This window comes from Athene noctua, chromosome 9 (assembly GCF_965140245.1).
Source record: "Athene noctua chromosome 9, bAthNoc1.hap1.1, whole genome shotgun sequence".
Taxonomy (NCBI): domain Eukaryota; kingdom Metazoa; phylum Chordata; class Aves; order Strigiformes; family Strigidae; genus Athene; species Athene noctua.
Window position 1 is genome coordinate 14,439,722 of NC_134045.1, and position 26,025 is coordinate 14,465,746.

General features: G+C 37.1%; 1 protein-coding gene across 14 annotated transcripts in view; it reads left to right on the top strand.

Moving 5' to 3' along the window:
- Window positions 1-26,025, top strand: part of ZNF536 (zinc finger protein 536) — a 352,088-nt gene that overhangs the window by 198,647 nt on the left and 127,416 nt on the right. For all 14 annotated transcript variants that reach the window (XM_074912935.1, XM_074912931.1, XM_074912939.1 and 11 more), the window contains one exon: window positions 15,597-15,749. In XM_074912935.1, the coding sequence (XP_074769036.1) occupies window positions 15,597-15,749 (153 nt within the window). The remainder of the gene's footprint in view (window positions 1-15,596; window positions 15,750-26,025) is intronic.

Here is a 26,025-nt window from a genome sequence, read left to right on the forward strand (position 1 = left end):
ATATTTGGTTAATTATCCATTCAAAAGAAAAATCTCTAAAAATAATGAAGGCATATTTGTTCTTTCCAGTATTCAGGAATCTTGCTATTTCTGAATGTTTTAACCTGTTTCTATAAGGAACATTTTTGTTTTGACACTTCTGGAGGGATGAGTAAGTTTTGGGTCCTGTCATGTTCATGGTGGATTGCACCATATTTTAACTCTGCACTAAAACTCTATTGGTGGCAGATACTCAAAGGGACAGTGGTCTGTTACCTGGAGAAACTACTGTAGTTGAAGAAATGAAGAGTGCAAATTTGAAAGAATGCATTAAAAGGTCTGGTCAGGAGGATTTTTAGTGCAATCAAAGGCAGTTCCATTCCCAGACTACACATAATGGGATTTTAACATCAAACCTGTTTAACCTTTTTGAAAGTTGTTTGCTACAACAATGAAATTCTAGCTCAAGTATTAGAGAGAAAATCCAGAAAAATACTTCTGAGGAGTTCTCTCCAACTTTAAGCAAAAACATTACCCTTAGTGAGTTCCTTTACTCAGTGTGACCAAATTGCCAGTTTGACCCTATTAACCAGTAGTTAGATTACTAAAATCAGCAAATTTGTTGAGTAAGAGAATTCTTCACTGAACTTCTGGAAAACTTCCTTCTGTTTTTGCATAGAAGAGGGCTTGGTAGTGCAAGTTAATGAGTTTGTTTTGAGAAACCTTTGGTGGCTTTGCCTGTGTTAGATTGTAGACATACACTGAAATTGCTAAAACTGCTGGTGAAGCACAGGAGGAGGATGCGAAGGAGTTGGTGGTCCCTTGGAGGAATCCAGCATAATTGCCATCAGTTCCCATGCTGTCAAATGTGCTTAGCCATGTCCCTAGCACACCCTGTCCTGGTGGGGAAGGTTGATTTGCCATTGTTCCCTCAAATGAGCATGCCAACCAAAGTCCTTGATAATGCCAGAGGCAATGGGTTTGCCTATGATGTTGACAGTTAACTGCTACTAACTGATCTTATATTGCTGGTTGTCAGCCATCAGAAGACCCTCAGATATTTAAAACATTTGATGGCTAGCAACTTCTGCACCATGGATGAAAAGCAAAGAAAGATCTGGACACATACTGTCTCCTATCTATAATTCTGCTTTGACTATGGTCTTATTAGGCTCATTTTTCAGGGAATATTTTCAATAATGCTTACTGATGTAAAGCATTCTCAGCCAGAAGTCTTGCAAAGCATTATCAGAATAAAGATAAATGTGTGGAGAATCACTATTTGGTTTCATTTATTGTAATAGCTGTGGTTAAAATGTAGATCATACATTTTGTGGATCACAGTCTTAATTCCAAAAATTGCAATCATCATAGGTGGATTATATCTGCAGCTTTTCAAATAGATGACAGAATATATTTCTATGCTGTTTTTCCCTAAAGAAAATTTGAAAGATAAGAGACAGGAGTTTCAAGTAACATCACAACATTCAGTTGTCAAACTATGAATGGAAATTGCCATCACAGGGACAGTGTTTACTCTCATACTTCAAAAAAACTGTGGTGAAAGTCTATCCAAGAAGAAAGGAATTTCTTAAAAATAAAATAATATCTCAGTAGATGAGCAGTGATTCAGTGTAGCTAAAACAAATACTAATTGCAAAGAATTCTGGAATACAGAGGAGGAAGCACATTGTTGTTTGGTGAACAGCACTCATTGGAGCAGTACTGCAGGTGGAGCAGTACTGCAGGTGATGGTCTATCTAGCAGTTCTTTTCTGGAATACAAATCTACAACACTCATCAGTGTCCTGTCTGGTATCTGAGCTGCCTCTTTTAAGTTGAATCTTCACATCATTGTTTATTTTAAATACACTATGCTACTCTTCTGCAGTTTTACGATAAAACTTGGTATGATAGCAGTACTACGGACTGTTAAGCAGTGACAAGTTTTGGTTGTCCACCCTTTATTAAAATGTTTCAGCATGTATCAGCAAACTCTGCTGCCCCATAGTCAACAGGATCCCTTTTCTGACACAAATACAAATCAGCCTCATGACTGGGCATGTATCTGTAGTGAGATACCACAGAATCTGTAGCCAGAAAAGAACCAGTAGTAGTAAAATTGTTGAAATTATTTCAGTTTCATTTGACCAGTTTATACTGCCATTCACCTTTTCTCAACCCCATACATTACTTTGTTAGGTTGGCCAGTCCCACTATAGACAGCTTTCAAATGTAATCAGTTGCAAGCCAGTTTGTTATGTACCAAATTCTGCATGGGCTTGCCAGGCTATTGGAGTGGCTCCCACTAGTACCATCCTGAAAAGGCATGGAAACATGTGTCTCCACAAATGCAGTAGCCTGCATTCGTGGAGTTTAAATTAGTCTGTTCACTGAGATGGTACTTATTGCATAGTGTCTCAATGTAAGCTAGTGATTGGCCAGAATTAGATTCTTAAGACTCTCCGACTTGCAAGGTAGGAGTTTGGGTCTAAACAATCTCTACATTTATCCCAGTATGTTCACATGTTGTCAGACTCAGAAATTTATTTTGTACATATAATTCTAGGCTGTTTTTCTCAACAGAGCAAGGTGCTGAAAGTTTCCTATCTATACAAAGTGTTTATCTGGTCTGGTTAGCGTTTTCATCCTATATACTGCAGGTAGTTTTACTAATGTTCAGAATAGTGAAAATGTGGTGAAAAGCTGGTCTTCCTCTATATGTTGTGGAATTATTCAAGATGTAGTTGTGAAACTTCTGTCACTTCTAAATGTGACTCATGTCTGTCATCCCGTGGCCCTAAGAAGATGTGTTTAAAGTAAGCATGTCCACTTTGAAAGATAGGTTATTTCTGAGTCATTTTCTTTAAAGTCAGTGTTACTTTGTAAGGGTTAGGTTTCCCATTTATCTTCTTTACTGCATATCTTACCTTTCTGAGATAAGATTTCCTTCTGTTGTCATTTAATGTCACATGAGCATCATCAAGCTGGTAATTTCACATTGGTGGATGTTGTGTGATGGTTACAGAGTGGTCACTGGTTCAGAAGACACTGATTAGAAAGGGTGTAAAACATTGTAAAGCCATTCACAGTCGTGGGAATCAAACACTCATCAGAGTGGAGAACAAAAGGCTGTGCTTTGTTAGAAAGGCATTAAGGACCTGCTGCTGCTTTGGGATGTGTGGGGGAACAGGTAGATCTCCAGGAATCTGAAATAAGGAGGTTTTGCCACATTACTTTTTCCTTGCTGTCTGCTCTAAGATGCAAGAAATTATTTTCAACATTGTGGTGCAGAAGGCTAAGCGTAAGAGTTGACTATTCGCTTTTTCCTTCTTATCCTCAGCTGCTTACTGCTAAGATCTTGGTTTACAGAAACTGAGCCTGTGAATACGTACTTAAGATAGTGCTATATGCTTTTGACTGTCTTCAAGAGGATCAATCAGTACCAAATGTACTCGACTGATTCCAAGTATTTGTATACATTTGCAATAGTGTGTTACAAATTCAGTCCTGGGATGGATTTCATTGCATCATTATCTGCAGATTTTTGCAGCCAGATGTGTTTCCTGTACCTTACCACACACTTACTAATATATGGGACCATCATTCCCATGATGGTCTGAATATTTCCAGAATGTTTTACAGTATTTCTGTTTTCCAAGATGGTTGATAGTTAAGTCTGGCCCTCACAGGCATGGCAGAGGAGCTCATGAGAACATTTTGTCAGAATTTCTGACAATGTTCATGAGGTAGAAGGGCAGTGGCTGCTGTGCTGGTAACAGAGAGAGAGACAGACTAATTCCAGGGCAAGACAGCTTTCAAAATCAAGTGAGCATCACGTGACTGTATGCGTATAATTTAAAAAGAAAAAACCTAGAACTTCAGCACAGCCTGTCTCTCCAGTATATGAAAAGTGAAGCAAATAAATACGGCCCTGAATACACTTTTTAATTTTTCAACACTGTATTTAGCCAACTTTAGTTCACTCTGTTGACTGTTCAGTCAGACCGTTTTTAAATTAAAAAGGAATACATGGTTGAATTATTTATTAAACAAAAGGTGCTTCCATGCATGCAGACTACCTGGGTTTTGAATTTCTTTTTCCGTTGGAGTTTGAAGAAAGTGCATTGCTAATAAGTTAAGAGATGGAACAACCTTCCTTCTAAAATAAGTCTTCCTCTGTCTCTGAGCCAGACAGTAAGCTAACTTGTGTCTGTCCGGTCACAGAAGAATGCCTGATCTTCATTCGAATGTCTAATTTTGACCTTAGTGTGAAGTTGTTTCCTCAGTTTGGTAGGCTCCATAGAGACAAAATGCTCTTACTTTCTGGTAATGAAATGTGCTTGCAAATAATTTAGTCTGTATTATCTCCTAATTTTATAGATGCTCCTGATGGGTTAAAATATGTATTTGCTGGTGGATTAATGCAGAGGAACTGTAAACTAGTGGAAGAAGGCTTGCAAAAACTTTGTACCATGTCCTCATCAACCTGTATGTTCCATGAGATTATCAGTTCATCGTAGAGGGGTACTCTGTACAACTGCCTTTGCTTTGTTCAGTCCTCATTACTGCCTCTCTGTTGGTGTTCCAGAGTTGTGCACAGCCAGCGTTTCTTGTGGTTTTGGAAGAATGTGGCTTCCAAGTGCCTGATCTTTTCTTGTCTCCTTCCCCAGAAAAAAACAACTGCTAGCTTCTGACTAGACCGTCTGGACTTCAAATCCTTTTGGCTGATGGTCACTGGGAAAGCAGTGTCAGGCTGGGAAACTTGGAGGGGCCTTCCATCAGTCTGGGAGCTGTGGTCTCCATAGCTTGCTTAAAAACTAGTGGGCTGTTTTACCTGGTATTGAAAGAGGAATTAACTCACTGAATCTGAGGGAACATCTGTCTGAGAGGTTAATATTTCTCGTCACTGATGTGGGACTTGATAACTCTCTAGGATTATAGTGATATAAGAAGTGTGATGCGCTGCAAAAGGCCAGCCATGGCAGCAAAGAGGCTTTAGAGGAAGGTTGATGAGACCTGCCAGGGCTCTGAAGAGCTACGAGTCACACCGATGTGTGGGAGGGTGGTTGTGAGCATGTAGTTTTCCTGTGGAAGGAAAGCAGTAAGCAGTAGCAAGTGGCTGGGCACACCCTGGCTTTGATAGCTACAGATGGAGACCTAAAAGATTGCAGGGCCACAGTCCAACACCAGCACATGTAAAATAAGGCTCAGGATTTAGATAACTCTGTTCCAGCATACTGACGTGCATGGCTACAGTCCAACTCCAACACATGCAAAATTAGTTTCAGAATCATTCCAGCATACTGAAGCCTATGCCTAAACCAGTTATTGCCACAAGCTCAGCTAAATCAGAGGAGAGCATTCAAAATAGTATTTTTTCTCTTTTTTTACCAGGATAGTTCAGATCAAAAAATTTTATATTTTTGTAGTAGAAAAGGAAAACTGGAATATTCATATATTAGCTCCATAGGCAGCATTTCATATTTTTATAGCCCACAAATAGCACATTATAGTACCAGTGCACTGTAAGGCTATTTTACAAAACATGGATACAGGTTGACCTGGTAATGTACTTTTTGAGATACATCATTAGTATAAAAAAATTAACGAGCCCATTCATACAATACCATGTTTAAAGACATTGTGGCCTCAGTATGCCCACAACACACTGTTAAACCCATGAGAAAAAAAAAAAGTACTGAACAGTTAAAGGATCCCTTCTCAAGATTAGTAATAATGAATTTAATCAATAATTTTCTGTTATAGCAAACTCATGTAATTAGCATATTTTATTTGTAGAAAAAGGGTGCTAGTAAAATAGATTCAGCAGTTCAGAGTTGCTCATAAGTATTTCTTCAAGTACAGCTCATTTTTTGTGAAATGGGGAAAGAAGTTGGAAATTATACTGAAGTGGCATGTACCAAAGAAGTTAAATGGGAGAAAAATTATTTACAGAGGTATTTGTATTAGCTTGAAGCAGTCATTTAGTTTGAAGGCAGCACTGGAAAGGAAAAAGTAAGAAAATACAGATACTGGAAAAGTCTATACTATCACCATCTGTCCAAATGTTGTAACACACACCATGACATTATTCACGTTTTGGAGACTCTGTCAGCACCTCTGTAATCAGTAATCTGTAATCTGTAAATGGAATGACAGTCTTTAATTCTTTCTTATTTTGTTGAGGGGGAAATTAGTAATTTAGCTACCTGTACAGTTGTTTTTATGTGACTGATTCTATTGTTGGTTTCTTTCTTACTGGCGCCTACAGAAAGATACTCCTGTGACATTTTAAATAATTTACATTTTTATTCATTAGAATGAATTTTTATAAAATCTGATGACCTGCTACTGGCACTTCGATGCTGATTTTGCCACCCTGTGATAAGATAATAATAATGAAAAGGGATTTTATTAATCAATAGTATTCAAAAACTTCTCCAGTGATACTTGATATCCTGAGAGCTACCTATAACATAGGCAAGTCTGTGATCTGACTTGAAAAAATTATTTGTTTGGTTTCTGGATTTGTTTAAACCCAGCAACTCAGGGTGAAACTTGACTAGTGTAGTTATTAAATATTTCCATACAAGTACTCGAAAGATTTTAAAAGATATTAATGGATTTTGAAATCTGTGTGGAGTTGGGTGTCAATTTCTGCCTTTTAAAATCTCACCAATTCTGCATTGTTGGGCACTTGGGAAGAACCTAGAGAAAATAGGTTGAATATCACTGTCTTCCACCCAGATTCACCATCTTTCCTACAGTTTACTGACACGTCTTGGATTTTCTTTGTAGTGTAGCCCGTACACTGTACCAAATGGTTCTGTTTGTCCCACGTGCAGTTTAGGAACAAGATAGAGGTCATAGTGAAGTACACCTTACGTGTTTGATTTACGGGTATGCAGAGATGCTAACATGTGGAAGGAACAGGGTACGTGGAAGCAAGAAGAAGGCAATATATTCATTCACAGAAGTCCAGTTAATGGTTATTTTAGTTGATTAGCTAGCAACTTCATTTTCTCCCTCATGAAATTGCCTCCACAGATCCTTACTTCTGGAGCTTAATCAGCAGTAGCAATCCATCCCAGGAGTGGGAGATCAGGAGTACTTAATTAAAGAGGGACTGTAAGGCAACTCTCCCAAATTGGATATCTGATCTAGCCTTGGCATCAGGAGAGCAATGCTAGGTAAAAGTGTTTATCAAGCTCCATGTAGCCACTCTGCAAATCTCAGAGATGGGAATATGATGCAGACAGCCTGTAGAAGCTGCTATAACCTGAATAGTATGGGCTTTAAGGCCATCTGGTACCTGAACACCTGCCTACAAATAACACATACGAATCCAAAAGATGGTCCAGTTGGATAGCTTAGATTCCCCACTGGAATTTTCTCCAAAAGTAGTAAACAATCTGTATGAAGTGCAGAAAGATCTCATCCTCTCTCATCAATGATCATATGGCCATTTCAAATTTTGGTGACAGGATCAAAGCTAAGGTAACAGGTAAGTTAAGGGTTTGGGTAAGGAAAACAGTGAGACAGGCTTACATGAGAATCACAGACTTCTGTTGTCATGAACATTTGGTAAAAATCCAGAATAGTTTAATCTTGTTTTAAGAAAAGGAGGAGAAAACCTAGAAAAGTATGTTGTATGGTACATTTGGTAACTATCAATGCTATCAGAATTATAAAAGAACACCGGGGTAAATTTTGAGGATAGATGACAAAGCATATTGGCAAAATACTGAGGAAATATCCATGAGTACATATTTAAGCCCAGCATTGCTGATCCAAAGAGTATCTGCCTTGCTTGTGAGGATACGTGCTCTGGACAGAGAAGTACAATAAGGTGTTCTAGCAGCTCAGTACATGCCTGAAGAAAGCAAGAACAAGCAGAAGCTCATCACTGAGAGTAACTAGCATTACATTCAAGAAAGCAAACAGACCCATTGTTCTGATAAGTGACCTAGTACATCCTCTTCTAAAACATCCACTTTTCCTGTGGAAAGACTATATAAGTCTAGTGGAATTTCATTAACCTCACCTGGCAAACTCAGCGATTTGGGATCTGAAATGCTTTGATCTGTACAGTCAAGTTAAGGAAGTGGGATTTCAAAGCCATGTCTTTGGAGTAGCAGGACTGAAAAGCCAGTGAAGGAGTTGGATGGTGGAAGAGTCTTGCATGTGAAGAGTTTAGGAAAGAAGATAGAGGGATTTTGAAATAAACCAGCAAAAATGGTGTTAGTGGGAACAGTGTAGTGATCTGTGGTCATATGCTGCAAGCTCAGCTCTCATTAGGTAGCTGGAGGTTCCAGGATCTGGTGGTACCATAAAAGCGAAGACTATTTAACCAAAGGCAAATACTCTCATGGTCACGCTCTGTGTATTTCAGATGTTTGTTGACTTCACTGAAGGACTGTGCACAGGTCTGACTGCATAAATTGCAATTTACACCTTTTAATTATATCGTTTATGCATGTGTGTGAGATTTTAGAATGGCCTTAAAAGTCATGAGCACTGGAAGAGGATGAAGTTTGATATCCCTGCATGTGCATATATTAAAAAAAATTCTTCAGCACTCTTTTCAGTTTCATTTTGATTCAGTTTTATCAAAACTAATATTTCATTAACATGCTAACATTCTGATTCTAAGTGTTGAGTTACATTGAATTCAGTAGGGCTGGAGATGTATACAGTAGCAAGATTAAAGTTTTAAACTTACTTCTCATCCTGAGCTAAGAATAGGTGTGATGGTTTGTAGAATAATAATATTTACTGTAATCTTCTTGGGGCATGGACTGCATTCTGTTGATTTTGTACACCTGAACTTAGTATCACTGATTAATAAAACAATAAATACAGAAAATGAACTATTTTGTGTTTTATTAACAATTTGCATTTCATATTGTATTTCATTTTAAATAAGTATAAAATCATACCGTCAAATGGTAAGATGTAATTGCTGATCATGTATCTCTTTGTTCCAGACACTTTTATAAAAGTGTATGTATTATGTATGATGTGACCTTCAAATGTCATGAATGCGTTGTGCAATAAACTGTCAATATTTGTGGCTATAAGGTAGTAGATGACTTTTACAATAATTGGAACAGCTTTATTAAAAGCTTGGATCACTCAGCTGGTTAAAGAGAAAGACACAGGCCAATGTTCATCTGGGAGTTTCCTTCTGCCAACTGTTAAATGAAAGATATTGTAAGGTGTTTAAGATGTCTTCTTTCTTTAAAAAAAAAAAAAGAAAAAGATACAGTTAAAAAGGTCTCGTGCAAAAAATCTTCTCTCAAAAAATATTTTTTTTCAGTATGCTTTATTTGCAGTCCAAACTGAGCTCTGTAAGTTGATGGCAAGTAACCAACCCTTTTTTTTTTAAGTACTACATCTGATTTTCTGTGTCTTTTGGTCACACAATTCTTCAAACAAATCAGGCAGCTAAAACGATGTACTCAGAAACTGTGTTTGAACTTTGATTATCTTAAAGGATTTTAAAGTTTTAGAACAATTTGAAAAGTAAGACTGCTAATAAGTCCAAAACAAAAACTCTGTAGGGAATTTGATTAAAATGAAAAAAGAGGATAAGAAACATTTTGTGATAAACAAAAGCTTAATTTTGGTTAAATGTCTACTGATGTCTCTTTGTGCTTTATATACAGCTTCTTGCATGTTTGTCAGTATGCTTACCACAGTGCAAGGCATTAAGACAGAACCAACATTTGCATGTATGCAGTATTGCTGTGCAAAGTCTTTTGCACCCATGGGGTGTGAAACCCACCAATTTTCAAGTGTGTCATGTGCTCCAGGTATGGGCTTAAGGTGTGTGTGCTGCCCCCAGGTCACCAGCCTATCATTCACTAAGAAACTGCTTAGAATATTTTGGCTTCCTTTCTCTTGTGCTTGAAATAATGCCTAGATAGCTCCCCTGGAGCCCGAGGTATTGGCTGTGACTGTCGTTTGCCCACTTCTAAATGTTGCAAGTCTTACCTCATATAAATGATTATGGGCATTTTAGTTCAGTTTAATTTAGACTGTATTTTAAATTTAAATTTGCTAATGCACTAATTGGTAGCAGAAGCAGGGAAGTTTGTGCCTTTTGTTTGCCTGTGTGGTTCAGAGGGCTAAGTGGGAAGTCTGATGTCAGAAGCGGTATCTTTTTATTTACCAGTGGAACCTTTGGTATAATCTTTATTTCTAATAATACAAACAATGTGAATGCTGCTTTCTCACTAGTAGGTCTCCTTTCCAATTCTCTTCTAAAATAGCTCTCTGTTTAAACAAATTCTCTGCCAATCCATATTAATGCCTAACAGTTTAAGATTCCCATATATGGTCATTATAAAACCTAAATCCTTGATGAAACAATAGAGACAGCAAGTTGTTCCTGACCTAAGACATTAGTAACTCTTTCCGGAGGCCTAAAATATAACTGTAATATTTAGTAATATTAGACTCCTTGATTTTAAGCCACGAACTTCACTAGCAAAGAAGTGTAGTGACATCTCCTAATAAGATTCTAATTTCAAATTATGAGCACTGGGCCAGATTCTGTTCTCATTTACATCAAAGCATACTAATTGAAGCTACTTCAGGTAGCTAGAAAAATATGGTTAATTATATCCCTAATTATATTCCTATTTTTCATTATTTTCAGTATTATTAAGGCTTTCTCTAAGGAACAGGCAAGAAAGTAAAGCATGTTTTCCCAGAAACTTTGAATATCCCATACTGCTTCCCAGGGAATGAGGCGGTTGAGTCCAGGCATACTTGCATAAAGGTGGTAACACTGACAGGGTTGACACACTGAATATCTTCTAACTCCCTTCTTGACATTAGATTCAGAGTATAATTTTCCCCGCCACAAGATGGGCTAATCTGGGTGGTTTATAGATCATCAAAATGTAACTCTGGTCACTGCCACTTCTCATTGCACCATGTTTCATTAACTTTTACAGGCAGTTCTAAAGAGCTACAAATATTTTGAATTTCAGAAATATATGAAAACCTGGGATTACATGCTGCTTTAAAGGCTTCTGGCCACATTTTCAAAGGGTTCCTTAAGAATGTTTGAAAAATGTGCAAGAGCAAACACTAACATGTAAGCGTGATTACCTTTTTCTGAGCTGGTCACCTTTTCCCTGTGATTGCCTGTTTTTGGCTATTTTGGCAATCCTTATGTCTACAAATTCCAGCTGAATTCACTGATAATTTAGTCTGCATGAGGACTGCAATTTACCTCTTTTGAACATGAAAGTACCTCTGTGAATCCTTGCACTTTCACATACACACAGCAAATAAATACTCCGGTAAAATTAATGGGACATATATGTAGATGCTCCTTTGAAAATCTGGTGGCTAACATGACTGAAGTCAGTGCTTCTACCTAACCAACTGAAAACAGATTTCTTTTTACAAAAGCAATCAATCCTTTTCTAGATTTATAGAATCATCCTAGACAGGTAGACCAGTCATACAGAACATATAAGGAAATCTCAAATAATTATTCTTTTGCTCTTCATACGACTAGCTAGATAGCTTCTGATCTGAGTACATAGATTCACTATCCACCTAAGTTTGTGTTCTCTTTTCTAGAATATCCACTGAAGTTAGCATTGTGCTTCTGTAGCATCTCTATCTGTGTGCTGAGGGCACTGCGAGCCATGGCAGTGGCTCATTTTGGGGTAGATCATTTCTGATACCTAGTAAGATACCTGCTATAAAAAATGATTCACTGGTGTGTTTCTCAATTTCTTTTAGCCTGCTGCTGTACAAGTGCTTTTGGCTCAAAACTGGCTTTGAGGATTATCTGGCTCTGGAAATTTGCTTTCCAGGTCCCACGGGGAATAGGAAAGCAGCCTGCGTCACTACATGGGTCAACTCCATGCTAGGCGAGGCATAGTGCTGTTTGTCCCTCCTCTCCTGAGAAGTGAGCGTCTGTCTGAAAAAAAGCTAGGCCTTCAAATACTGATCTTGTGGATTGCTTAATTTTAATTTCAGTTTCAGTCTGTGCAGCCAATAGATTTGCTCACATTTTGGCCAAATTGACTCTTGGGTTATGTGGCCAATTGCCAGCTTCTGATGCAGATGTTAAAGTGAACTTTCTTTCCTTGCATTTGTCCCATAAGAACATGCGCACAGTCAGGTATTAAGTGGAGCTGAGGCACTGTACACAAGAGATGTCCCTGTCATACCACTCCAGAAGCTGCATCCTGGCTGAATCCCTCTGTCCTGTGCCACAGAGCAGTACCTGTCTGCCCAGCAGATACAGCATACGTAGCAGCTGGAGGTGTCTCAGCTGTTGCCTTCTCCTTATACTGACACAAACACCAGTTTCATACATAGAACTGAATGTTGCTTTTCGCACTTCTGTCCATAACTTTTTCTGTGAACAGATACTTTCAAAGTGAAAGGCTCAGCAAAACTAAGTTCAGAGACAAGGCTCAGAAGTCTTATATCTAGCGTGTACATCTATACAATATTTTATATTCTGTTCTGTTATTTCCTGCACTTGAATCAGGAAAGGTAGGGATGGGGCAGGAAGACATTCAGGACGTAGACCTGCCTATAATGGAAGTAGATAGTAAAAAAAGCAGTCTAATCTCATGTGCATCGAGTGCACATCATGTAGACCACATAACTCAGTGAACCACAATGGCTGTAAGATAAGTAACTGTTGTCTTTCCTTCCTGATCTTTTATCCTCAGAATTGAGCAGCCCAAAAGCCATAGCTCAAATCCCGAGTAAATAATACATCAATTTGCTGGGGCTAATCCTAGTTCTGCAGGTCTGTGAAACATTACTACAGTTTTGCAAAATTTAACAGAACTGAGAGCTTCTACTTAGGAAGGGGGTCTCAACAGCAGGAGAAAGGGACACCAGAGGTGTAGAGTACATGATTATTGGTAGAGCTGAAGATTTTTCATTCCCTACATACACTGTTGGCATAGTCTGTATTCACCAGTTTGCCTCTTAACTTTTTCCTTGCTAATCTCTTTTCCTATTTTTGTGTCACTTTTTCCCCCCTTCACTTTCCATAGATTGCTTTAAGAGCCTCAGTATAAAAAACACCTTGCTCGCAGAGTCACTGAGACTTAAATGCATTTTAAAGTTAAGCACATTTTAAACTTAAGTGCCTTGACAAATAGGTATGATTTGCCAAGATGGGGTCTTAGTAAGAAGTTGGGGCAGCATTTAATGGAGGGAGTCGGCAGCCTTGAACATATCTCTTCATTGTTTGAAATAAAAGAACTTAGATGCAAAGCTGCTCATTCAGGTAGTGATGGCCTCCAGCGCTTCGGTGGGCTTTGTAGGCAGAGGAATTCAAAAGAAAACCCCTCAGCCCAGCTTTAAAGTCTTAAGAATGCTTTCACTGTGGGAAGAAAAATTCTTCAAGGTAAGGCCCCTGTTGGAGTAAAGCCTTTGGAGCTATCTACTGTATGTCTACTTAAATCTAAAAGAAAACTCTTCAGACCACCCACATCTTTCTTTGCTTCATTGTTGTTTTCAGTTTGCTTTTTCAGAGGATTAGTGCTAGAGTAAACTCCATCGTCTCACTGCCTTGAAAAAATTCAATTTTGTGTAAAGTGAAAATTAGACTCTTAAATCTGCAAAGCGAGCTGTTTATCTTACAAATTTATTCTTTTTTATTGGGCCACACATATTCTAGATAGAAAGATAAAAGGCAAATGGATAACAGGCCATCATTTAGAGTGACATATAGCAAAACATAACTAGTAGACTTATTCAGTAAATTCCTCCTGAGTGGCTTGTTAGCTTTATCTATATATTTATCTATAATGCTCATATAGTATTTATTGAAAACCAGAATAAAATCTTGCAGTTTATCATCATGCATTCTGTATTTTGCACTTCAGAAAAATCTTTTTGCACTCAGAAATTCATTTTTTCCTGAAGCAGCTTAAGACATTATTATATACAACTTCTGAGGAGTAAAAAGTGGGAAAAACTAAACTCTTCGGGGATATTGGAATTGTAGACTAGCACCTATATATGTTTTCCTGACTCCTAAATACAAAATAAACTCCCGCAGTATGTTACTTTACATACTTGTGAATAATTCAAAATGACAGTTACTAGCTTTCTAACTTAAATATTGTTCTTTAACTCTGCAGTCTAAGAACAATCAGAAAATGTTAAAACAAGAATGTGATGTGAAAACTATCAGATTTTACCTAAGATAAGCATTTATATATATATATATATATATATATTTAATCACACTGTCATCGCCTTCCTTCAGCTTTAAGCCAAATAGTTTAGAGGGACCATTTTATAATAAATAATAAAATGCCTGTTAGTGTTACCTTTTCCAGAAACGTGGTATTTGAGTCTCTACTACTGTGTGAATAGTTCTTATTAGAGCCAAATGTTAAAGTCTTTCTTATGTCCCATCGCTTCCATTTGAAAGGCAACACTGTGTAAACTGCACTATGTTTCCCGACAGCTTTAGTTACATATATAATGGGTAAAGACAGGACATTTTTGGTCAGTAGTTTCTGGTTGAAATAATTAAGACTCTGCATGCAGATTTTAACTATATGCTCCCACCTCAGTATAACCCAGACACCTCAGCTTTTGCATAGGGCTGTGATGACACGTCCATCGGTATTGCACCTCTGTAGTGTGCCAGAAGTGTAAACCCGGTTCAGAATTTCAACATTTGTCATGGTACTTTTTGGTGAAATTGTGAATTGATCCATGTATGTGATATTAGATGACCCTGTACCTACAAGATGATAGATGAGTCTTGTGTGGTTTGAATAATGACTTTTTAAAAATACATTTTTGCAATTTTTATGTCAGTCTTTTGTAAGTTATTTTGTTCATAGCCTGCTTGGATAATAGCAACTTATTCAAGATGGCTGAGAATGACCGTTTCTTTATATCAGGCAAGAGATGTCCTGGATTCTCACCCATCATATTACGATGCAAAGCATAAGTGTAGCTTTGAACACAGGAAGAAAAAACGTAGGAGCTGCGAGTGAGAGGGAGAAGGCATTCCCCCTCATCTGACCAATTCTTTCATTGCATTTCCCTTGATATTAGGTCACTCACTAGGTCGTATGTTGTAACTGCAGTGCTGAAATTTTGCAGAAGGAAGTTGATTAGCTTGGTGTGTAGACATTGCCACTGCTGTTGGACCCCCCCTGTCATTGCAATTCTGTTGTTTTGGAAGGTTTTAACATACCGATGCAAACTTTTTCCCTCTAAAAGCATACAAATTTTCACAATACTTATAAATCAAATAGATTCAACAAAACAATAATCTAAAACTTTTTGGGCAAAAATTAATAGGAACTAAGCAAAAGAAGAAATCAAACCAGCTGCTGACACAGCTGTTTCTTTTCTTGTATAATTCAGTTCAATATAAAGGTACCATATGCTGCTTAAAATGATGATAGGAAAGATGAAATAATTTAAGACAATAACAAGAAAATACATGAATTGTCAGCATTCTGTCAGATTTAAAGAATGAAATAGACAGGTGTAGTATTGACATGTTTAACTTTGTGTTGTGTTAGCAGTTTTAGTGAGAACAACTTCTGACATGTGCTGAAGTGATGTGAGAACATTTCTGTGTTGCAGACATTGGAGAAGAAGCTGGGAGATCTGTAGGAGTCCAGCAGCCAGCTTTACTGAGAGACAGGAGCCTTGGTTCTGCCATGAAAGACTGCCCATATTGTGGAAAAACTTTCAGAACATCACACCACTTAAAGGTCCACTTGAGAATACATACAGGTGAGAGGAACAAGTGAGCGGAGCACTGTCGACACATGCCATGTGTGTGTGGGGGTTAACATAATATGTGGCTAGGAGCCTTAATTCCCAGTATAGATTTGGACTCATTAGTTGGAGAAAGTCTTTTGAGAAAGATATATGACAGTCTTAAATAAAAGCACAAGGAATGTGTTGTTGGATAAAGACCACTTTAATAGACTCATCTTTTCCCAGTTGAGGTTATTTCTGTCTCCTTCCCTGCTTCATCACTGTTTCCTTCAATTACCCTTGTCCTTCAATAGGCATAAGCCTATTGGTTTCAGACTTAGTTATACTAACTGCTTCAAAGGCCTTCCTTAGCATCTGCTTAGGGATTCTGTATGTTTTTCTCAGAGTTACTATTTTTGTTCCATTTAGCATGCTCATTTTTAACCTCTCACTGTTCATATGAATACATCAACTTCATGAATTTACTTTTTTATTTTCCACTAGAATTTACCCAACTTAGTACTTGTAAGTAGTAAAATTTACCATGTTTTGCACTATAGTAAAACTTACCATGTTTTATTTTAGTAACAATCACAGCATTTCTACCCTACAGAGACTTACTACTGGTCTGGATTCTCACTTTATTTTGGTATGTCACTCACTGGGTGGACTGCTCTAGATACTAATAAACTATGACCACTCCATTTAAATTTTAATACCTTATTTGCTTAAAAGTACATATGTGCATGGTAAGGTTCTGAAGAGACTCAGTATATTTAAGAAGACTTACTCTATCCATAATTAAAATCTGACATCCAGTGTTGATATCCTCAGGTCCTGTTGGCATCACTAGAAATTCTATATATGGCCAATAAGATACTGTTTTCTTCCAGGTCTTAAGTATCATAGTAGACTTTGGGAGAGCATGCAAAACTGAAGATTTAGGATACTTCTCTGTGGAAACAGATGTAGTGGGCACTCTAATTGTGGAGTAATTTTATTTTTAAACCATTTAAAATTAATTTCAGAATTTTACTGCTACTTTTCTAATTGATAGGTAAAATAAATTGCATGAAGAAATAGTTTCCAGTGGTACCTTCTACTTGAAAAACTTCACTTTTAATTTTTCTTTCACTGAAGTACCAGATAAGCAGTATTTTCCTCCCTTCTCAAAATCATCAGCCATGTTTCTCCTATGTGTTTCCACAGATGTAATACTTAATGTTGCATTTGCAAATGTGAGGCCTGATTCTGAAAAATTGAAATTGAAGGCTGAAAATTATTTAAAGAAAAACTTTTCATTGTTGAGATGGGAAAGTTTCTTTATTTTTATTCTTCTTTCTTTGGATTGTGGAGTAGGAGTATACGACACTGGTTTGATCTGAATTTTAAAATTTGGCACCCTAATTTAGTTTTGTCTGATTGGATTGTAAACCATTTAAGGCAGGAATATTCCTTTCTGTGTGTTAGAATTTGGAAAAAACAAAAAAGAAGAAACACAGTGAAAACCTTATTTGTGTGCTCTCTAATGTAGTAAAAGTAAATAAATGGTAGTTATTTTATTGGAAAATAATCTTGTAACTATGAAGTTTAAACAGTTTGACATTTGTACTATTGGACACACAAAGGAAAAGTCTTTAAAATAACCTAAGGATATCCATGTCTCCCTTTTGTTTTATTATATAGTGGTCATTTTGTTCTTGTTTTAAAGATGGCAGTGATTATGCATTTGGTATTTGTGGCTTAGAACTAATGGAAAGTAAATTAATGCAATGGAAATATTCCATAAAACTTGCATATTAAAACTGACTAAAATTTCAAACAAGAAAAAATAAACCATGTATAAAATAAGAAAAAAAAAAAAAAAGAAAACATCATACAGACTGTTGAAACAACATTTGCAATATATATAAAATCATTATAATTTTAAAAGAGATGTAGATCAGTTTCCATTAGGTTGAGAACAAAGTATTTGTAAATAATGACAAGAGTATATTTAAATGGAGCAATGTTTTACATATTGGAAATAATACTAATAAATATTATAAAAATGTAAATCAGCAAATTGCTAGAGTTATTAAATAAAAATTAAGTTGCCTTGCAGTAAATGGAAATGATGTAATAGATACCAGTTATTAAACAAATATTGGTTAGCTCATACTTACCAGGGACAGTTTCCTGCCTTTTATGTCACACTCTGTCTTTATTATATGCCTGGATCATATAACTGACTGATAAAAAACACTTTACTGTGTTTCTCCACTACATTAACTCAATTACTGTTCTTGTTCTCACAGCACCTGTTTGTTAGAGATGAGCTCAAGCAGTTCAGCAGAAGTCAGGTTCCTTCGAACATCTGTGTGTTTGGAGGCACACGAGTAGGTTGGTTTGGTACACATGCCAAGACAAGGCCCTAAGTCTGATCCAGCCGGGAGGTGCTTCTGTGGCAATTGGCCCAAAAAAGCTAGAGAAGCTGTTTAACCCTCCACAAGAGGAGAAAGCTGTGCTCTGTTTTAGAAGAATTAGCTACTTGCTTGGGTTGCTTCTTTTTTCCATTGGATATTTCATGGTTGCAACCTTCTCCACACTAAGCCTCAGTTTCTGTGTAGTTTGCTATCATACAATAAGCTTTTGAAGGAAAAAAAAAAAAAAGTCAAGGTTTTTATTTAGCATGCTCACTTGAATACCAACACACAATCGCATAGGATTTTTCTTATCTAATTCAATGATATTCAGCCAGGAAGAACTTTAAGGGGAAGATAGTAAGATAGGATTTTGATTGTTCCCATATGATAAGAAGAAAAGGGCATAATTATGTGAAATCAGTTTCTCCTCTTCCTTGCTCTAAAAACAGTTGAAGGATGAGACAGCTCCTTAGTACGACCCCAAGAGAAGAGAGGAAGCACTCTAAGGGCAAAATGCTTCAGAGCCTCGGGGCTTAGGAGGGACAGACAGCCTCTCATAATCCTCCTAGATGACTTCTTTATGTTGACCAGTGAATAGAGACAGGCTGTATGGTCTTGCTTCTTCAGAGCTACCTACTTCAAATCACAGAAACTCACTGTGTGAAGTGATGCAGAAACAAGGGCAAAGCATGTAGTGCTTGGTAGACATGTGGGTGTACTGGCCACTTTGTGATTCAGCTTCCTGATTATAAAATAATACATAATACAGGTTATAATAAGGTTATAATACAGAAAGCTTAAAGATGCTCAGACTTTGTGGGGGAAAAAAACAAACACCTAAGTATCTCAGACCCATAATGTGCCATATGCAGATGCTTCCAGAGTTTCCATTTTTCCCTTGAGGGGCAGCAATTTAAGGTTCCTTCATTCAGGGAGCTGGGCATCTTCTTTGTGTTCTTGAGCACTCTTAATTCCCACTGAAATCAAATAAATGGGTGTGGTTTTTACTTTACATGCCTAGGCCTTTGGACTGTAAAGAAACAGTTAAGTGTAAAAAATTCAAATTTCTTACGTTTGACCTTTGGCAAATGACACATGATATAGGGGCCAGTTTCAGATTAGCTCTAGCACCTCTTTGCACCTTGTGTTAACATTCAGAAGCTACTGCAGTTCTAGACCACTTTAGGTGTGTGTGGTCGTAAGATGCTCAGGTATATGCCCAGGATGACTGGCACAGTTAAATCCCTTGAACAATGAAAAAAGAATGTGCATGAGCAATGTGGAGCCCTGAAGAAGGTTCGAGTTGTGCTAAACAGAAGAAACCTGAGAAAGAGAAGGATAGGAAGAAAAAACTTGGCAAGGCTGTGTTCACTGACTAAGTTACGATATGTATGACACACATCTTACATGTAATAGATGCATTATATACATTTACAGTGTTACAGCATTTTCCCTTGGAAATGTGACTAGCCAATTTTAAAACTTGCTTAGATGAACAGATGAAATACAGTAAAAATGGTGCTGTTTTAAATGAATCCAATTCACATTTTCTTCCTAAAAAAAGACTGCCTGTTGCCATTCTCTGAAGGCGCTTGTAGTGGGATGAGCAATATGAATAATTAAGGAAAATGGGTATGTGTGCTCCAAGAGGAGACAATTTTGGTATTGAACATCCTTTATTCTTACATTTCTAAGATGAACTAAAAGGACTTTTCATTTCTCTAGATTTCTCCAGATTTCCCATCCTTAACATTGTACAGCATGCCTTTTCTCCTGTCTTAATGACATCCCAAACTTTTGTTGAAAATAATTGATTGAATTTAAATTTCCTTAAAAGTTTAAGAGGTAATGTTACAGTATAAATTTCCTACCAAACACTAAGTAGGGAAATATCCATTAGTGAAATTAACTACAGTTTCTAGGTAGCTAACAATGTGCAGTATACAGTAGGGCATGGCTAATGAACACTGCAGTGGGTGATATTTCATTATACAAATTAATGCTCACATTTTAATGGGAAAGTCACATAATGAATCTCAGCTTCAGTGACAGCAATTAGAGACACAGATTGTCCCCTTCTGGACAAGGCACTGTTTAGCAATAAGCAGCTGTGTAAAAAGTCTTCAGGTTTACAACATATATATATGCTTTGGGGGAATTAGTGTACGGTTTATATTAATGTACTGAATCTTCCCTGCAAAGTAACAACCATATTTATCTCTCTGCGTTTTAACTAAGTAAAGACATGTAAAAAGACTAAATAAATATTGCAGATGAGATATAAAGAAAGGAAAATATTCAATTATAAAACTTTATAAAAATTAAAATATTTTATTGTAATACCTAGTGCACAATTGGAAAATCTTTAATAAACTGAGTCAAAAGCATCAAAAGTCTGTCCTTTTGCAGAGTAGGCGTAGTTTCATCTTATATAATAGAGAAAAATCACTATTAAAGGGAAGTAGTAAAGAGAAGAACTTAACTAGTATTTCTGACAAACAGATTAATTGTGTGGTGAAACATGTGCAGGATCCAAAAATAATCCTACAGAACCTTTGATATTCCATTTGGTTTAAAAAGTGTGAAGTGAATGATTAGAATGATAAAAGAAATTACCGTGTAAGAATAGGCATAATAATGAACTAATTAAACCATACAGCAATTCATTTCTAAAATATCTGCTGCACAATGGATAAAATAGGTTATCAATAACTGTTTCAATGGTAAAATAAAAAATGCTGGAAAATGTTTTCAATATTTTCATTAAGCAGTATTCTCTGGAATTATAAGATGTTTGATTTCATTTACTTTGCATGAAAGGAAACTATAGCTTGTTTAGAAATGTACAGGATCAATTTGCAACTCACATTCTCCCTGAGTGACTGTCAAAACCCCACTACTGGCTGCCAAAAGCATTAGGTGTTGGGGTTCTTGTGCTGATGCACAGCCCTCACTGTACTGAGGAGCAGCACTATGACGAGCAGAGGAACATACTCCATAAACAAACTCCGTAAGAAATCTTATCTAAAAAGGAGGGGGGGGCATTCAGTGGGAAAGGGGAGTGTAGGATTTTTAAGAAGCTGCATGTAAAGTATGAAAAATGAATCAAGAAGCTCACAGCACGAAATATAAATAGATATTTAAGAAGTACAGCAATTTGAGACTAGAAGTAATAGTAAAAATATATATGTGGCCATTAGGGTTATGGAGAACAGGGTAAAATTCTGTAGGTCTGGCAGGTTTAACAATTTGTATCTTGCTAATACTGGACAAGAAGGGATAAAGAATTATCAATCATGGTATAGAAGACTAAAATACTCTTCCGTTCTGTTCAGAGAAAGAATCGTGATGCTTTTGTAAGTTTTTTCCAATGATACAGTTCTGCCATTCGGTAATGATAATGTCGCACTGTAGCCCACTACATTTTAATTTTTTTTTTGAATGAATGAGACTGGATAACTTATAGATGAAGTCTTAAAAACCCTGGCTGAAGAACTCTTCAAATCATTAAAGTTCATTTTACAAAACAAGACTTGGAACACAGAACAAGTTCCAGAGCACTTGTAGTAGTGAAAAATCTCTGGCTATTCCAGTATTTCTAAAAAGAAAGAATATTAAGACCTTGAAATTATAAATGGACTATCCTCACATAAGTTTTGGATGAAATTACAGAATGTATTTGTTAACTAATTAATAATTAGTAGCATAGTTAATTCAATTTTATTTTATGAAAGTAAATTTTATCAAGTTTCTCCCTTTCTCCCAAGGCTTGTGAAAGTAGCTTGTTCTATGTGATAATCCCCCCACCAGAAAAAGCCAATATACAGAGATGAAGTGACACATAAACTGGCAGTTCCACAGCAGCGCTTTCAGCGCCATCTATTTGGTATTTCATAATTATTTGGAAGGATATATAAAATCAGTGTTGATAAAATTTACCAATGGCACAAAAATGGTAAGATGCTAAAAATCATGGGGAGGCACTGATTAGTCACTTGTAGTCAAGTGGGCTCTTTTCAACAATATGAATTTTAAATCAGCAAAACGTAAAGGAACAAATACTAGAGGCATTGATGATCTCGGCCTAGGATTATGGTGGAGAAGCAACAGAATATGAGCTGTTAGTTGATTGCTATAGCTATGGATGTAAACACAATCTTGGACTGTATAAGATTAATATCAAGTTGAAATTTCATCAAAGCTTTAGTAGGTACCCATAATTTAAAAGGACGTTGAAAAATTGGGAAGGGTGTTCCACTCAACAGTGAGAGAAGGTGAAAGGGCGACTGGTTTATATCTGCAAGTACCTTCCTTACGGAATAGATTTTTTTATTAAAAAATTCTGTTTAATCTAGCAAGGAAAAATGGAAAAAATGTAACAATGTTCAGTAGTAGGAAGCAGGCTCTGGACAAATTCAAGCTTCAAATAAGGCACACATTTTGAGTAATGAAAATACTTAACCAGTCAAACAGTTTACTTAGGGCATGTTGTATTCTTCTTCATTTCTGTGGTTGAAACAGAAAGCGTTTAAACTAAAACAAGGAAGTTTCAGATTGTAGTTATGATTTGATGCAGGAATTCTGATGTGAGGGTCTTTGGCCTGTGTTGTACAGTGGATCAGACTAGGTGATAATTGTCCCTTCTGGCGTTAAAATCTGTAAATCTATTTATAATCTGCTGTGTCTCCTTGCACAGCCCATAGCAGATAATTCCTATGACTAGAATGATCAGATTGCGTTCTGAGCAGGACTGGTGACGGCTTGCATAGATTATACATCTGCGTTGTTTATACAGCCTACTATACAAATAGACCTGTTTCTACTGGGCAACATATCTGTTTCTAGTTATCTACCAAGCTTTTGTTCAGATTTTACAAGCAGCATTGAATTTTTAATGTTTTACTGTATCCTGATATAAAATAGTTCTTGTGAGATGTCTTGTGTCTTGTAAACCAGAGCAGTAGATAGGTCAGAACTGTGATTATGTTGCCCAGATAAGTTATTCTCTATAAGAGTTTGTTTTGGTTTTTTTTTTTAAATTGTACATGCTGGAATATTCTCTTTTTCTACTACATTTTGAAAAGGTTTGCAGGCATGCAAACACGGCCAGAGAATTAGCAAAATCGGGATGGTCATTGCCTTTGTGAACAATGAAAAATGACTCTTGGATATGAAATGCAGAGAATTCTTTTGAAAAAGTCATGTTCCCTCACTCCTACATGGCAACATTAATTTATGTGCACTAATATTAAGCGTTAAATAAGTCATCCAGACACTGCTCTTGGCAGTATTACCAGGGTAGTTATTACACTAGGATGAATTCTCTGAAACCTTTCCTCAAAGTATGAGATACAAACAGGTTGTCTTCTAACAAGAATCATAGCCTACCTCTCTTGTCCCCTGTAGTATTCTTTGGACATATACTACTGCAGTTGCTGGAAGTCCTGGAAATTAGGGGTCCTTTGGGTTTCCATTGAAACTGGCTTGAGTTTTGGTTAGTTTGGTTGAGGTTAGGTTGGGCTTTTTCCCACAGCACCTTATAACTCTGGTTTGCCATTTGTACAGGGACTTACACGGGGCATAACTGGTTGTTAATTTGAATGGATGAAATAGCATCTAAATATCTGCACAAATACTGAATTTAGGAAATACCGACACACTAAATTTAAAAGATTAAAGATGATTTACTCCATCCTACTCCCTTTTCCCAAGGCCTGTCCTCAAAATAGCAGCATTTAAGATTGCTTTGAAGTAAAATAGTCACTGCCAATATTCGGATCTAAAAGAGAAGAGAGAGGTTTTGAATAGTTCCCTTTGAACAATGTTATTTGGCCAGTCCTGTATAGTAAAGGTGGCACAGCATGTTGCTACATGTTGAGTCCAATTTCAGGCCTACAGCTTTAGATCTCATTTCTAGCTATGCAAGAGGTGGGAGCACCACAGAGACAGTGTTACCAAGGCTAGGAGAGATTTGAACTTTTTATCACACTGTCTCAGTCAGTGTCTTCTTTAAGTCCAACACTTACGGTGTTGGTGGCGAGCTGTGTGCAGATCTCCTATGCTGAAAGGAAGCTCACTCAGCGGTGAGGCCTTCAAGCGGAAAATGTAATGACTTCAAGGCTTAGCAATTCAGACTAAGAGGATGTTGTTGTGCCCAGTCTTTTAGACTGAAGGTACTTTAGAAGTACAAAATATTACTAGTATTTCCTCTAGTTATCATATTTTAACTCACTTGTACCATTTTTACTTATTGCTTTGAACAGTTCCAGCGTGTTTTTAGCAACATCAGCGCAGCCTATATTGCAAACTTCTCCCTGCAGAAGCAGCTACCCAACGGTTGACATAGCGCCTGCAATGCTGCCACATACTTTTTAATGGTGTCACTTGATGTGCAATGCAAACACACGCTGAACTATCTATCATTAGAATAAAAGGAAGTGCTCGATATAATTGTGTTAAAGATTTCCGTGTAGACATAGGGGATGCGGAGGAAGAGCTTTTCAATTAAGAGGAGTGAAAACTCACAAGTGAGATTATTTAACCTTATAAAGTCTGGTACTTGTTTTTCACCAGTGTGATTACTTCTTAGGCAGCACTTGAAGTACCTAAGTTGTGACAGAGGTCACTGGTGACTGTTGACAGTAACTGGTGGGACAAACATCAGAATACCAAAAAGTGGCTCAGAAATATTGCAGTATGTACATGCTGTAAAAACAGCATTAATATCTGTCCACATTCTGACTGGCAGCACAGCTGTCAGAGTTTGCACACTCCTGAACAGCCCTGCAGAAATGCAAACAAATAAGACACGCAGTGTCTTCTTCCCCTTGTCCTTACCCTAAAATGCCTGTGATGGGTGTGTGTGTGTGCAGACTCTCACCTGAGGCCAGGGAAGCTCAGACAGACTTGATCCCTCCCAGTTTAAGTGATTCTTGCACATTAGTAGGAACTGTTTGCTTTTACACAACTTCCACTGAAACGCAGCTCCTCCTTATTGTTGGTGGAACACTAGAACTTAATTAGGTGATTGTGGAAGACTCAGAAGTTGCACTGAAATGTTTAAATCTGATGTCTTCTGTTAAGCTGTGTCGGGCCAGGCCTAAAGCATGAACCATGCTAATTACTACCTCTTCCTCTGCTGAACACCTCTCGTTTGAGGTGCTGCGCTTTTCTCCTCAAAAAAGGTCGATTGATGTGGTTGATGTAAAGCTCTCATGTCTCACTGTTTAGCTTTAGGATTACATTATGGATTTAGAATTTCCACTGCTTGTAATTTACTTCAGCCCCATTTGAATTTCAGCACATATCCAGCTACTGTTCATGGTCAGTAAACTAGCTTGTGCAGTGCTATATGGTCATTTGAGTGTTCTGGTGTTGCTTCTCGTTAGTAAATTCCTGCAATCAGTTAGAAGAGCAGCTTCCCAAGTATTTACCAGCCTTCTGATTGAGCCTGTAGCTTAAATAACAAAAGTTTGAAAGCCTTTCAATTTTGTTTTAAGCAGATTTTGAAGTTATTTGAAAATGGGTAACTTTCCAGCTGGTTTGGTGAACTATGTAATATTCTATAGCATTTTTACTGTGGAGAAAGTTTTCAAAACAAATATTTCCATTACACCATTTGGAGAAGGCTTGCCTTTGTCTTTTGGATTACTCAGGGGGAAAAAAAAACTGCGCAGAGAAAACAGTTTCTTCTTCTTCTTCTTGAGCTCCCTCATAGAAATAATTGCGAATATTGACAGCTCACAGATTTTTCAGATTCCTGACACTTTTAGTGAGGATTTCTGTACTTCTTCCTTCAAAGGGGACTCTGCATTGCTAACAAGTGCTCTGCAAAAATCTAGATGTACATTTGCTTAGATGGACGTTCTTTTTGGATATGTCTTTATGACTGTGAACATTTATTA